Below are 13,611 nucleotides of genomic sequence, written 5' to 3'. Positions count from 1 at the left end.
TGGTCACAAAGTACCGAGCTGGTCTCCCTGTGCTATGTGGCTCCTTCCCACTAGCTATTTATTTTACATTTGGTAGTGTATATATGTCCATGTCACTCTCTCACTTTGTCCCAGCTTACACTTCCCCTTCCCTGTATCCTCCAGTCCATTCTCTAGTAGGTCTGTGTCTTTATTCCCATCTTGCCCCTAGGTTCTTCATGACCATTTATTTTTTTTTTAGATTCCATATATATGTGTTAGCATACAGTATTTGTTTTTCTCTTTCTGACCTACTTCACTCTGTATGACAGACTCTAGGTCCATCCACCTCACTAAAAATAACTCAGTTTCGTTTCTTTTTATGGCTGAGTAATATTCCAGTGTATATATGTGTCACATCCTTTTTATCCATTCATCTGTTGATGGACACTTAGGTTGCTTCCATGTCCTGGCTATTGTAAATAGAGCTGCAATGAATATTTTGGTACATGACTCTATTTGAACTATGGTTTCTCAGGGTATATGCCCAGTAGTGGGATTGCTGGGTCTTATGGTGGTTCTGTTTTTAGATTTTTAAGGAACCTCCATACTGTTCTCCATAGTGGCTGTATCAATTTACATTCCCACTAACAGTGCAAGAGGGTTCCCTTTTCTCCACACCCTTTCCAGCATGTATTGTTTGTAGACTTTTTGATGGTGGCCATTCTGACCGGTGTGAGATTTCTTTAAGAATGTCAGTAGTTTGGAGGTCAGCTTCTTTGTTGACTTGATGGAAAAACTTGTCGACAGCTCACGTTCTTGGAGTGTTAACCACCTACTGAGGTTCTCACGCCTGCTTCCTAAAGAGGACGCCGATGCCTCCATCGACGTGTACTATGTGCTCCCTCGTGCCATGAGGCTCCTGCAGGGCGTGGGTGACAAAAACATCATGGAGGCCCTCAGGGACGTCTGTAACTTCACGCTCCTGCATGGCATAAGCCTTTCAGACGTCACCAAGGAAGATTTCACTATTGTGATTAAAAATCTTTTGGACACAATTGAATTAATATCAGATCAACCAGGCATGCTTTCAGAGGCTTTGACTTGTCTTCCTGTGTTTTGGTGCTGGAATCACACAACTTCTGGATTTCAGCAGAATCCAAGGTCAGGAGCCTGTGATGTCCACAAGCTCACGTCTCCTTCCTTTTACAGCAAAGTGGCCAGTATCCTTGACCACCTCCACCTGTCTTCCCCAGGTGAAGACTCACAATGTTGGCATGAAAGCTCACAGGTGGAAATAACTAGGAAAGTAGCCTGTGTAATTCATGAATTAATGGATTGGAATTCCATTCTTCTAGAGCTGTCCAAAGTCTTCCATGTTAAGACTTTGCTTTTGAAAACTGTGCAAGAATTTTGTCATAAGGTGTTACCATTTGTCCCATTTTCTGGAAATTAGACAATAGCAGCATCTCTGAACTTTGTCCCAGCTGTTCCATAAAAGCAGATTGCTTTGCAAATCATAGAAAAATTAAAAAAAAAGGCAACTTTACAAAAGCCACATCAGATGAAAACCTCCTTGATAAACTAGCTAGTTTAAACAAGATCCTTAATGTTGATGACGGAACAGAATCATCTGTTAGAAATATTTCTAACAGATTTGGAAAGGATAATAAACTTGCTTTCTAGGGATGAGAGCCTAGAAAATAGTGCTAATTCTGTAGTCTCTCTATTCATGACACTTCTGAATGAAATGGTGGTAGTTTAGAAGCACTATCACGTTTTATTAAAAAAAGTGAAACAACTTACAACTTTGAACAACTATGGCTTGAGTTTGAACAAATCATGAAATATCTAACCCATAACTTTAGTATCAGATCCCTGTTTCTGAAATTAACAAAGAAATACAAATTACTAATTCAGTGGCTCTTCAAAACCTAACTTTGCCACTTGCCCATTTTTCCGAAAGCCTGGATTCATCATCCTTGAAGACATTAGAAATCATTGAAGATTTTTTATTGATCATAAAAAACTGGTTTCATAAATATGCAAATGAAGATTACTCCAAAATGATACAAACATTATTTCTTCTTACAGCTAACGAGAGTTCAACTGATGATATAGCTTTGTTGGCTAAAGATATTGCTACCATTTTGGGTAATCTCTAAAATGTTTCTAGAGAAGATAATTTTGATGTTGCCCTACTTCTTCGTCTGCTAAACCAAGAACAGCTAATTAATTTCTCAGTTGTTCAGCTGCTTTTTGAAAGCTTCCTAATTAATTCAGTCAACAACTTAGCTGAGAGTGCTCAAGAAGCAGCCTTGAATTTAAGTGATACCAACCTTCAAATAATGAATTTCATTAACCTTGCCTTGAACCATACACAGTCAGAAAATGGTGAGAGAATCATTCTCCCTCCAAGAAGCATAGTGGATTTCTTGGAACAGCTTTTGAAAACATTCTTCCCCTTTTTACTAAAGGAAAATTCTGGGGACAAAATATCTCTTCTGCTGAAAGACTTCCACAAAGATGTCATTGCAGAGATGAGGTGAGTTTACTTTTGCTTTGTATAGTGCTTGTAGTTGCATGTTACAATCCAGTTTATTTCCTGGAGTTTATAGTGTCAATGACAGCACTTGTACCAACACCTTTGAATGATCTTTGAAGTGAATTTTGTCTTAATGAACGTTTTATAAAAATCAAGGTAAAATAACTTTGATGATTGTCATCTAACTAGTAAATATATGTATATAAGCCTAGCCCCTGGGAATTAATCACTTATTATGCTTTATTACAGTTTTGGATTATGAAAATAATTATGAAATTCTATTTTATATGGAACTGAAAAATTGTTATTATATATGTATATGGATATATGTGATGGTCATATTAATGCATTAACTGTCTAATCACAAATGAAGGGCTTAAGTATTTTCATTCCAATAAATCTACTGATGTTTATATTTGGAATTGCTAAAACTCCAAAATTTTAAAACTCAGAGTCACATTATGTTTTTTCATATATTATTTTTTCATTCCTTTTGAAGCTTGCCGTGAAAAGGCTGGAGGGAGATTCTACCTTATTCTGTGATGTCCGTATCTGTCAGGTCTCAACCTCAGAAGCAGAAACAGAGCAAAGACTTCATACAGGGATTGAATTGGCTTCCGCAGTTTTGGGGCTGGCTGAGGGAGTCCAGAGTCAGCAGGGCAAGCTGTTAGGAAACAAGCTGGAATCCCACAGGCAGGAACTGCAGGTTCCCATCCACAGGGGGCCATTGGGGGGCAGGGTTGGGGTGATGGGGAAGGAGGTATCCAGCTGCGCATGAGGGTGGGCTCGCTGGGTCCAGGAGGTCCTAACCCTCTTGAAGACCTTGCGACTGGTGAGGTCAAGCTTCCCCGGGGCAGCATCCCTTCTCCCTGACTTAAAGCTGGCTGTCTGGGGTCTTCAGTCACATCTGATGAATTCCCTCCAGCAGCACCTAGGTTAGTGTTTATGATGCTACAAAGTGGCTGTTGTGCACTCTCATGAGCAAATCACCCGTGAAGCCCACCAGACCAGAAACACACAAGAAAGGGGCTCTGGGGCTTGGATCTGGGGCTCGTACAACCGAGTTGACAAGTCACAGAGCCCCTGCCATGCCGAGTGGCTCGCTAGGTCTTGGAACATTCAGAAGGATGTTACCTGTTACACTGAGAATCATTGTACGGTCATTTCACGTTCCTTTCCTTTCTAAAAGCAAAGTGCATGGCTTTTTAAGTTGTTAGGTTTGAGGCATTGCAATGGATTTATACATGAAATCCATCCAATCTTTTCATTATTTGGCAACAAAACATTAATTTTCATCTGGGATGTATTTTAGCATTTCAGTATTTCAGTCAGTATTATCCTCCCATGATGCTACTGTAAAGCAAAAAAAATCACTACAGTTCACCCTTGAACAACCACATGGGCCCAGTTATAAGTGGCTTTTTCATTAAATAGGTACTACAATACTACCCGATCCACAGTTGGGTGAATCTGTGGATGTGGAACCACAGACACGGAGGCTGGCTGCAAAGGAAAGTCAGTTCCCATAGCCTTCGGGTTGTTCAAGGGTCAATTGGGTATGTTTTCAATCTTTTCATTACTAACCGTGAAATTTAAAAAATATACATTTACAGTTTTGTCCCAAAGGATAAAATTCTAGAAAATTTGAAACGGGATCATTTTCTTATCTCCATGAAAGAGGACAGATTGGTGAACATTTTTTCATCTTTAAAGGAAGCTGTGTATCACCTAATCAAAAGCTCATTTATGTTAGACGGTGGAGAATTTTATTCTGATAATCCTCGAGTATTGCAGTTAATGGGAGATTTATTCCACACTCTTCTAAGGGAAACCTCAATAAAAAATGAGACTGAAAATAATCTGGAGTTTCTTACAGTGGTGAATCACTTGCTTTCCCATATGAACAGTTCTGAGGACCTTTTCAAACTCAATCAAGATCTCAGGTCTGCTGTTCACCTCGTGAGAGAAACGTCAATAGAGATAGCACGTCTCATGGACACTCTTTTAAACTCTCTTATTAAGGACTTACGTGCCCTGTACCCTGCCCTCCAAGAAGTTATACTCACTAATCTAACCGATTTTCTTTCCTTTATAAATAGTTCATCCCTCCCCCCCACCCCCCCACCAAGAAACAGAGCAACGTTAGAAATTACCAAGTGCTTACTTGGTGTTATATCAAGGGCAAGAGTGGGTGGAGAGAGTCGTGCCCTGGACCCCCTCTTGACCATGCTGGTGGACGATGGAGCCGAAATGAGAGATCTCACCACCTCCGTCACCTCCACCGTGGACCTTCTTAAGCTGGCCGAGAAAACTTCAAGAGAGGTGGCTGCCATGTTTGAAATGCCTTTTGTCTTCACAGCCAATGACACCATGATATTCTTGGACACCAGCGACACCATGAAATTCTTGGACACCCTTTATTCCATTTTGCAACAAAGTGTTCGAGATGTTGCCAATGAAATGATTACTTTGTAAAAAGCAGATCATTTAATATTTGAAAATATAGATGACTTGTTGACGCCATTTCTTGACTTGGCCTTTGGGATGATTGGAGTCAAACCTGCTGTTTCCCAAGACTCTGATATTTTCAATATGTCATCTAGCATATTCACATATGTGAACCAGTCCAAAGATATTTATGATATTAGGGAAGAAATAGCTGAATTTTTAACTTCTGTGAAAATCAATTTGGGAGACATGGAATGTCTCGTGGCGGCATTTAATAATGGGACCCAAATATTTTCTGTGGATTCTGTCAACTTATGGGAAGAAATCCTGGATTACTTAGTTCCTATAAATAACACCATCAATCACAAAGACTTTTTATATTCTAATCCAATTTCCACTCATAATTTGCCTCAAGATACAAAAGGGGAAAGAACTCGTGAAGTGATCCTGTTTTTGCATGAAATACCATCACGAAAGAGCATGGAACTAGAGACTTACTTGAGAAAGGTGATCGACCTCACCTTAGAAGCGCTTTGGCATAAGTTAGGGAAGGACAACAAGGATGTTCTTAGTCTGTTGCTGACATTGGCTCCACATCCAAATGACCTTTTGAAAACCGTAACAGCAGTTGGAAAGGCCTCCAGTGGGTTGAAAAGTGACAACAGAGGTGATTTGAGTAGAGCTTTGCTTTTCAGCACTTCTTTGATTCAGGACGTGACTCACCAACAACTCAGAGAAGCAGTCCAGAGCGTGCTAAGTAGACTAGGTCTCGTGAGTCAAGAGCTTCTCCTCAACAGCTCTCAGAAGACACACTCCTTGAGCACTTTGTTTCAGCACATTTTTGAAATTTTTATTAATGCAACCCCTGGAGAGAATAGCAGATCAAGAAAAGATGAGAAGACCAAGGAAGAGCTGGTTGACTTTCCTGACGTCCTCAAACCATGATCACATTTTGAGAAATACCAGAAGGGATTGATTGCATTGGCTGGATACTGGCCAAAGGTCTCACTGATCCATCCAAGGTAATAAAACACTGAATTTGCTTCATTTCCCCCTGCAGTAACTATAAAACAGAATCAGGCAGGAATTGCACTGAACCAGGGTAAGCAGTCCTGCTTGAGCTCAACCTTCCTTACACTCTGAAGCTGGCTTCCCCAGGGCATGGTTCATGCCCAGTCTCTTGTCACTATTTGACTCGTTATTTGGCATTCAAATACGATTTGAATTTATTCTACATTTCTCCAAAGTAAATTATTTTTTCAAAAGTAAAAACATCTTATTCTATTCACGTGCCCCAAGACTAGGTATGTAACCAGTTTTTCTGTTCCCCTGCTCTGGCAGCCGAGGGTTCTGCTATTTGATATGCAGATAAAAACCTGAGGCCATTCACATTACACAGAAAACTGTGCTGTCAAGGGTAACTGACCCCTGGACAGGGCCGGGCTTCTTCCCTCCTTAGATTCAACCTGACTCTGTGGTTGATCTATGTCCAAGCACTGGCCGCCCACCCCGAATAGTAGGTCAGGGAAACCCTGCTCTCAGAAGGCCCAGCGCTGTTGGCTGTCATGCTCCGGGGGTCATCTGCTGCCTTAGGATGAGGGCGTGTGCAGCTGTGTCCCAGCCCATCCTCTCTGTGTGACAGTATGGTTCTGGTGGTCTGTGGTCTCTGAGTCCCACAGGGAGACTGAAAGTGAACCCTCTCTCATCTGCCAGGTAGCCTGACTTATTCTCGGTTAGTCCTGTTGCCACACGGCTGCACCTCGAATCTACTCCTTTTTAATAACCTGGAAGGATCTCCTTGGATACTGAAGCATGTGTCTGTTGGCACAAAGAATTATTGGTGCCTTGGAATTTGAATGATGGCTTTCAGAGCCTCATTGTTTCTGATCCTAAACTGTGTTAGACTTGACACTCGGCCCTGAATTTTCATTTGAGCTGGAGCTGGTCCTGGCAAGCCCTGCTCTTCACCAGTCCTGGCTTTCACCTGCTGTTTCCAGTTCTCCACGGAGTGGATTTACACCGTGACCCCAAGACTGGAAACTAGTGGGCTGTGAGCTGACTGGGTGTAGTCGCCACCCCAGTGTTTAAATCCGCAAGGCTTGGTGCCCGCTTTCATTCTACTTTAGTGATTACTTGCTTCCACTCTCTCCTGTTTTCACTATTCTTTGATCATGGCCTTCTTGAATGAGGAAGATACAAAAAGTCTAAAACAGAAAATGCACTGTTGTGGGTTTAGGGTCAGACTAGCCTGACTTGGATGTGAGTTTTGGTTCTACAGTTCACTAACTTTCTGAATCAAGGCAAATCCTTTAAACTTTCGGAACCTCCTTTTATTTGTGTATAAAACAGGGATAACAGTGATACCTTTGGGGGTATGGTAAGGATTCTACAGTAAAATAAACGTAAGCTATGCATTTAACATGCATATTAATTTGGGTTTAAGACATGAAGCATATTAGGGATAAAACAACCACCACAGACATCTAGGCAAAAACATTAGCTTAAAATTAAAATAAGAACAACAACAACAAAACTCCTGAAAAAGTAGAAAGGTCCATTAATATCCTAAAGATTTACTACAAGTTCCCAGATGGCAGAGGTCAGGGATCTAGAGCAAATTTGGGCAGAATTCATTTCTCCTGCCTCTGCTTCAGTGCCTGCAGTTATACAGAGAAGAGAAGCTTGGTCGTCCCAGACCTGAATCCACTGTTTTTGTCCCAAGGAACCCTCTGGCCCTATGTCATCTCCCCGCTTCTGGTCGGGCCTCATTCAGCAGCAAGTGTCACCACCTGTGTTACGTCCCATTAGAGTCCATCCCCCTGTGGAAGTGAGCGCTGCTTTTAGGCTCTTCCTCAGTCCCTAAATCTATCATAGCACTAAGGCCAGTGAGCTGCAGAGGCAACGGTGGTCAGAAACAGAAGGCAGTACCTGGCTCTGTTCCCTCCTTGTGTCTGAAGCCTTTGTAGCAAGTCCCCGGAGAGGGGTGGGGGACGTGCACCCCACCCCCAGAGGCCCTCTGCCCCCATGTGAGGTGGTGACCCTGCAGCCTCACCTGGGAGCTGGTTGGAAACGTAGGATCCCAAGCTGCCTCATACCTGCCCCGTCACAGCCTGCGATGGGCCGCCAGGCGGTCCTTAAGATGCGAGGGTTTGTGAGCCTCCTTCTGGACCACGTTCCTCATCTCAGAGGTTGAGAGACCAGGGCCTGCGGCAGCTCTGCTGAGCAAGGCCGGCAGTGGCCAGTGGCGGCCGCACAGGGACCGTCAGATCTGACCCTTCCTTCCAGGCCCACAACGCTTGGGGCACAACTAAAATGCCGTCATTAAAATCCCACAATTTACTCAAAGTTTATATATAACATTACCTGATGGGGATTAATAAATGGCCCTACACATCATTATGGTTTTCTTCTGGCCAGAAACAAAAATTACACATAAGCTCGTCTTTCTCTGGGGCTAAAACAAGTTGCTAATAACTATTTCCCACCCCCAGTTATTTTGCCATTCAGCTATACTTTTTTATAGTTGAAAAATTAACTTTATGTTGTTTGGAGTAATCCTTTGCTCTTGTATCTGGCTTCCCTAGAGGATTTTGTATGATTCCACCTGACCTTCAAAAGTGCCCAATGGCTTCCTACTCTCTTCATCCACAGTTAACTGCCGTAACTGTAAAGAAACCAGTTTTCATCACCTCAAGCATCCCAGCGCCCTGTCCATACGTGCATTTAGTCACTGAGCTTGCTTGTGTCCTGATAGGTACACACAGCTCCACCACGCTGAAGTTTCCGAATTAGCACATGAGAATTGCATTCTTTAAGGACTGGCTGGACTCTGACAACCAAGACACAATAATCCAATGAAGGAAAATCCACGTTTGCCGAGGGAGGTGGCCCTGCTAAGCCCTCAGGTGTGTTGAACTAAGCAAGGTTGTTCTGTGGTCACGTCAACACCACAGCAGAATGAAAAGTCAAACATTTTTTTAGAAAGTTTCATTCTTCCTCTGAGGAGAGTAAATTTAGAACAACATGCTGTAGAAATATTGAATTGCATATAAAAGAATGAAACTTCGCTGTGGTCCCCGGAAGCCATGCTGCAGGCTGTCCCAGCATCCTGGTGCCTTCTCCAGCGCGGTGATGTTTTCTCAGACCAGTGATGCTGCTGTGTCTGCCCCAGCAAGAGAGCCCAGGATGGGGTCACTCAGCATGATGTCGAAGGGGCTGGCCCGTTGAGAAGCCAACGGGCCTTTGTTTTTTTTTAAAATCAATCTCCAGGGCTTGTCAAGGATATTTATTTTCAGGGAATGTCCTTGGGCAGCTGTAGCCTTAATTAGTCGATGTGGCCCACAGTTAAAAAAATACATATATATATATATTTTCTTTTCGAAGTGCTTCCCAGATAATGCTATTTATATGTTCAGTGTGTCTGATGTTTGGGATGGTTTGGAGTTTTGTAAAGAATATAGAACTCATCTGAGGGAGGAACAAAAGCCACGGGGGGCTTAAGATGCGACAGTTTGTGAGCTGCTCTTCTGGACCACGTTCCTCATCTCAGAGGCTGAGAGACCAGGGTCTGGGGGGTTAGAAAGATCAGGGTTAAAGCTGAGAGCTGCTGTGCCCCTTACCTCAGTGGCGTTAGGACCTAAGTCTGAAGAAGAATTCAGCGCTTCTGAGCCAGGACAGCTTATTACAAAGTTGGTCGGGAGGCTTTTCTGCCACGTTACTGGAGCTGGCTCCATAAAGACCAACACACACAGGTGTATACACACAAGTACACCTATGCACGCATGCGAACACAGAGACTTGCACGCACGCATACACACACACACACACACACATGCACACACACACTATGGCACTCCAGGAGTCTGTTTAAAGATAAGAGTCTTCCTTACGTAAAGGTGGGTTCCTGTACCCACGTGGAAAACGTAAGAATCCCCCCCTGGCTTCCTCCTTTCTCTCTCACACTCTGATCATGTACCTTTGCATTTCGAGAGGACGGCCTCAGACAAGAAGAGAGAGCAAGTGTCACGTTTGTTGGCAACAAAATGACGCTCTGAACGAAAACACGAGACCTGCCGTTTCCTAGGCTGTGTCCTCGGATGTCTGTGGAGCGAGCTGGCCCAGCAGGGGAACGGTTCATTCACGAGTGTTACGACGTGTTCTCGCACGGAGAAGCAGATCCTCACCTTTCACGCCGCTGTCTGTTTCCCCCTAAGTGCCGCGGAAGCGAGTCGGGCTTTCCCGCAGCCTCGGAGCCCCCAGGACCTCGAGGTGATTCTGTGGAGAGTGGAGATGCTGGTCCAGCGTGTGCTCGTCCTTCTTGCAGGTGGGCTGCTTGGGGAGAAGGGCTGCCCAGTGGCCCTGCCGGGTGGGCAGCGAGGTGGTCAGGTGCCCCTGAGTTTCTCCTGGGTTCAAGCGCAGCCTTCTTGCCGGTTTCCAAGGCCCTGAGTCTCCCAGCCTCCCCACCCCCGGGCTGCGACCTTCTCCAGTCAGCTGAACAGCCCTTCCCTGCCCGAGCTCGGCTTCTGGGCTGTGTCTCTGCTCCTGGAATGTGCTACCCTGTGTTTGTGGCCTGACCTTCAGCTGTGCCCTGCGGCTAGAGCCAGCGGCTCTTCCCGGAGGGATGCCTGCATCCCCTTCGCTGGCAGTGACCTTGAGTTGACCTCTATCGAATGCAGTGTTAATGCTCCTATTTCTTTTATATAGGAAATAAATATATATAGGAATATATAGGAAACAAATATATAGGAAACAAATTTATTTAATAATTAATAAATATTATGTTTAGTGGTATTACAGAGAACTACAGTCTATGGAGGATATCCAAACTCTGAATAAACGTGGGTGAACATTAGTAGGAAGTATTTGAATAAGGTAACAGTCATATCTCCCAGCAAGGTTAACAGCACTACCAGAATCACGTGAAGAAGCTGCCAACTTAAGCATTTGTTTTGCTTCCCAAATGTGTTATCTTTTGTAACACCACTCGCAGGATTTGTATAAGGTATATGATGCATGTAAATGTATTGATCTTTATTTTATTTGCAAGAATGACTCACTGTTAGCAGCAGATGGGGCCATGAACACACACCTACAACATGGCAACAGCTACAAGCAACATGGGCTGATTGGATGGTGACCACTTCTCTCTTGACTTCAAACTTCAGCTCCACGTGTCAGCAAAATCTTACAGAGCAAAGCTCAATGGAATTCTGGCACAGACATGGTAAATCAGGGCAAGTGCCGCTAACTCCCGTGCCAGGACTAGCTCGCTCTCACTGACTGCCAGTCCCCTGCCTGCTGCGGCTGACCTTTGATGAGTCCTTTGCCTTTTACCCTCTTCCCAGCGCTGACTGGTTCCCATTCACTTGGTGAGACCTCCTGAGCTCTGAATGCTGCTTCTCTCTAGTTGTTCCTTCTCAGGCTTCTCCAACACACTTCCCTGATGCTCCTATTTCTAAGTCTCCCCCCTCCCCCGGCGTCAGTCTTCCTTGAAGGCAGCATCCTTGTCTTCCTCTCCTGCGTGTGCCCAGTGCCTGGGGTAGAAGATCGTTCCACTGACCGGGGCTGGGCGACCCATGCAGTGACCCGAGTCCCAGAACATGTTCTCTAAAGTCCTGGCACTCAGTGCTTGTTTTAGCTTTCTGTGGCCCTTCCTGCAGTCGTCTGCGGCTTCACTGAGAGCAGGATCTGTCAGTCATTCAGTTCTGTCTCCATGACGCTCAGAGTAGAGTCTATGCTAGTGAGTCATTAATACTTATATAGTAAATGAGTTCACTCGTTTGAGATCCTGCTTGTCAAATCCACTACTACAGATTCCAGTGGAATTTCCTCTTCACGCCATTGCTGAAGGACAGTGCCATGAGCGTCCTTACAGGGCTGCTGGGTGATTTTCAGGACTTTCTCTAAGGTGTAAACTCTGGTCTCTGAGCACTTCTGAGTCCGTAGACTGGGCCAGCAGTGCTGGAGTGACTCTGCCCATGCACGTGTGTTGCTGCCTTTTCACGCCTGGTCTCCTGAATGAGGCTGCAGAGAACCCTCTCCTTGCTGTCGGGCCTGAGGTCCTTGACAGCAGGGGCAGCAGGAGTGCTGTGGAGACGGGTGTGAGCGCAGAGGAGGACATGGGTAAGCCAAGGGTGGGCTGATCAGGAAAAGAGAGGAGCTGGGGTCAGCGGAGCGGGCCGTGAGCCCTGGGCCCTGCGTGGAGCCCGCCAGGCTGGCCCTGCACCCGTCCCAGGTGCATCCGACACACCGTCTATTCTGCTTCGTCCTACTGACTTACTCTCAGGCGTTGTTATTATCTAGATAGGTGTTACCTCCTCTGGGAAGCTCTTCTTGGCCTCCACTCCTGGGCTCAGGGGCCCTGCATTAGGCCCCTTGGCTGTGCCCTGCGGGGTGGCTGGCCCGTGGTCTCCTCACGACCGGGCCTGCCTGTTGATCAGCAGAAACCCAGCGTGTGGGGACTGGAGCACATGCTGGCAGATGTTTGCTGAATGAAGGAATGAGCACATGCCAGGAGCCCTCACTGCTTGTACCTCTGTCCTCTGGGACTCCTGCCTGTGCAGGATCCGTTGGGTTTTACGTTGACGTCCTGGAGGGAATGTCCGGCCACGGCCAGCAGTGGATGGGCCCAGGTGTGTCACTGAACGGGTGTGCGGGGCTGGAGGACACCGCGGAGAGCTTGCTCGGGACGCAGGGCAGGTCCACCGCAGGGAGAGCGGTCCGGTGACCCAGGGTGGTTAACTGGGGGATGCAGGTGGCAGAGACTGGGAGCCAGGAGTCGGATCAGCCCCCAGCTGGGGCGTCGGGAGGAGAGGCCGGCCTTGGGTAGGAACCAGCATGTCAAATACCTTTGCAAACAAACGTAAACAAATGAGGTTTGCTCAGGGCAGTCTTGGTTTTCACCTACGGCCCCGGAGTAGAGATGAGCAGAAGGGCCGCAGTTTGAAGGTGGGTCGCAGGCCCCCCATCCTCCACTAGGGGCGCCACCTGCTCATCACAGCCAGCCTACGCCTCCGCTGTCACTGAACACTCCTAACGCCACTGTGCCTTGACCAGGTAACGCCCAGGATGTGGGCCTGCTCATCACAGGCCTGTCCCTCTGCCCCCGCCCCACCCCGCCGCCAGTTCGCTGCCGCCCGGAACCACGAGCTCTCCCTAAAGGAGGCGGCTGGCCATGGGGTCAGTGAGGGACTCTGGCCAGCAGCCTCCATCCCGCCGGCACTCTGCTCTCCTCACCGGTCTTCCCAGGACCACACGTGCCTCCCGCAACCAGGCTGCCCCACGCCAGCCCCGCCCCGCCCCCCCCTGCCCCGGCGCTCGGCCCCGCCCCGGCGCTCGGCCACGCCCCGGCGCCCAGCTTCCAGCAGCTCGGGGCCCGCTGGGACCGCGAACCCCAAGACGCGTGCGCAGACCCAGCGTGTTGGAACCGGGTGGACCAGGGCTGACACGGGCCTGCGGGCGCCCAGCACGCAGCTTTGCACGTGCTTGTAAGTGTCTTCATGTTACAGAAAGCGAAATGGACTTTTATGAGTAACAGAACTAATATTTGTTTCAATTAGAAAACGTTTTGCCCCGACAGGCAGGCAAAGGGCTCAGCGCCGCTGTCCGTCTCTAATATCTATACATAAATGCTCTAACGTACGGTTGTCTCAGTGCCAACG

General features: G+C 46.6%; 1 protein-coding gene across 1 annotated transcript; it reads left to right on the top strand.

The window, feature by feature from the left end:
• Positions 1–748: 748 nt before the first annotated feature.
• On the top strand, positions 749–13,395 carry LOC309827191 (ATP-binding cassette sub-family A member 13-like; the record flags this gene model as incomplete). The annotated part of the gene is given in 14 exon segments (XM_082661726.1): positions 749–1,409; positions 1,412–1,455; positions 1,457–1,498; positions 1,501–1,604; positions 1,606–1,703; positions 1,706–1,837; positions 1,840–2,120; positions 2,124–2,503; positions 4,117–4,974; positions 10,165–10,274; positions 11,897–12,073; positions 12,514–12,582; positions 13,007–13,129; positions 13,199–13,395. Coding segments are annotated over 14 exon segments (3,276 nt in total).
• Positions 13,396–13,611: the final 216 nt, after the last annotated feature.

Source organism: Grampus griseus, assembly GCF_964374135.1.
Source record: "Grampus griseus genome assembly, chromosome: 9".
Lineage (NCBI taxonomy): Eukaryota > Metazoa > Chordata > Mammalia > Artiodactyla > Delphinidae > Grampus > Grampus griseus.
Note: the sequence above shows the minus strand (reverse complement) of the source record. Positions and strands in the feature narration are given on the sequence as shown.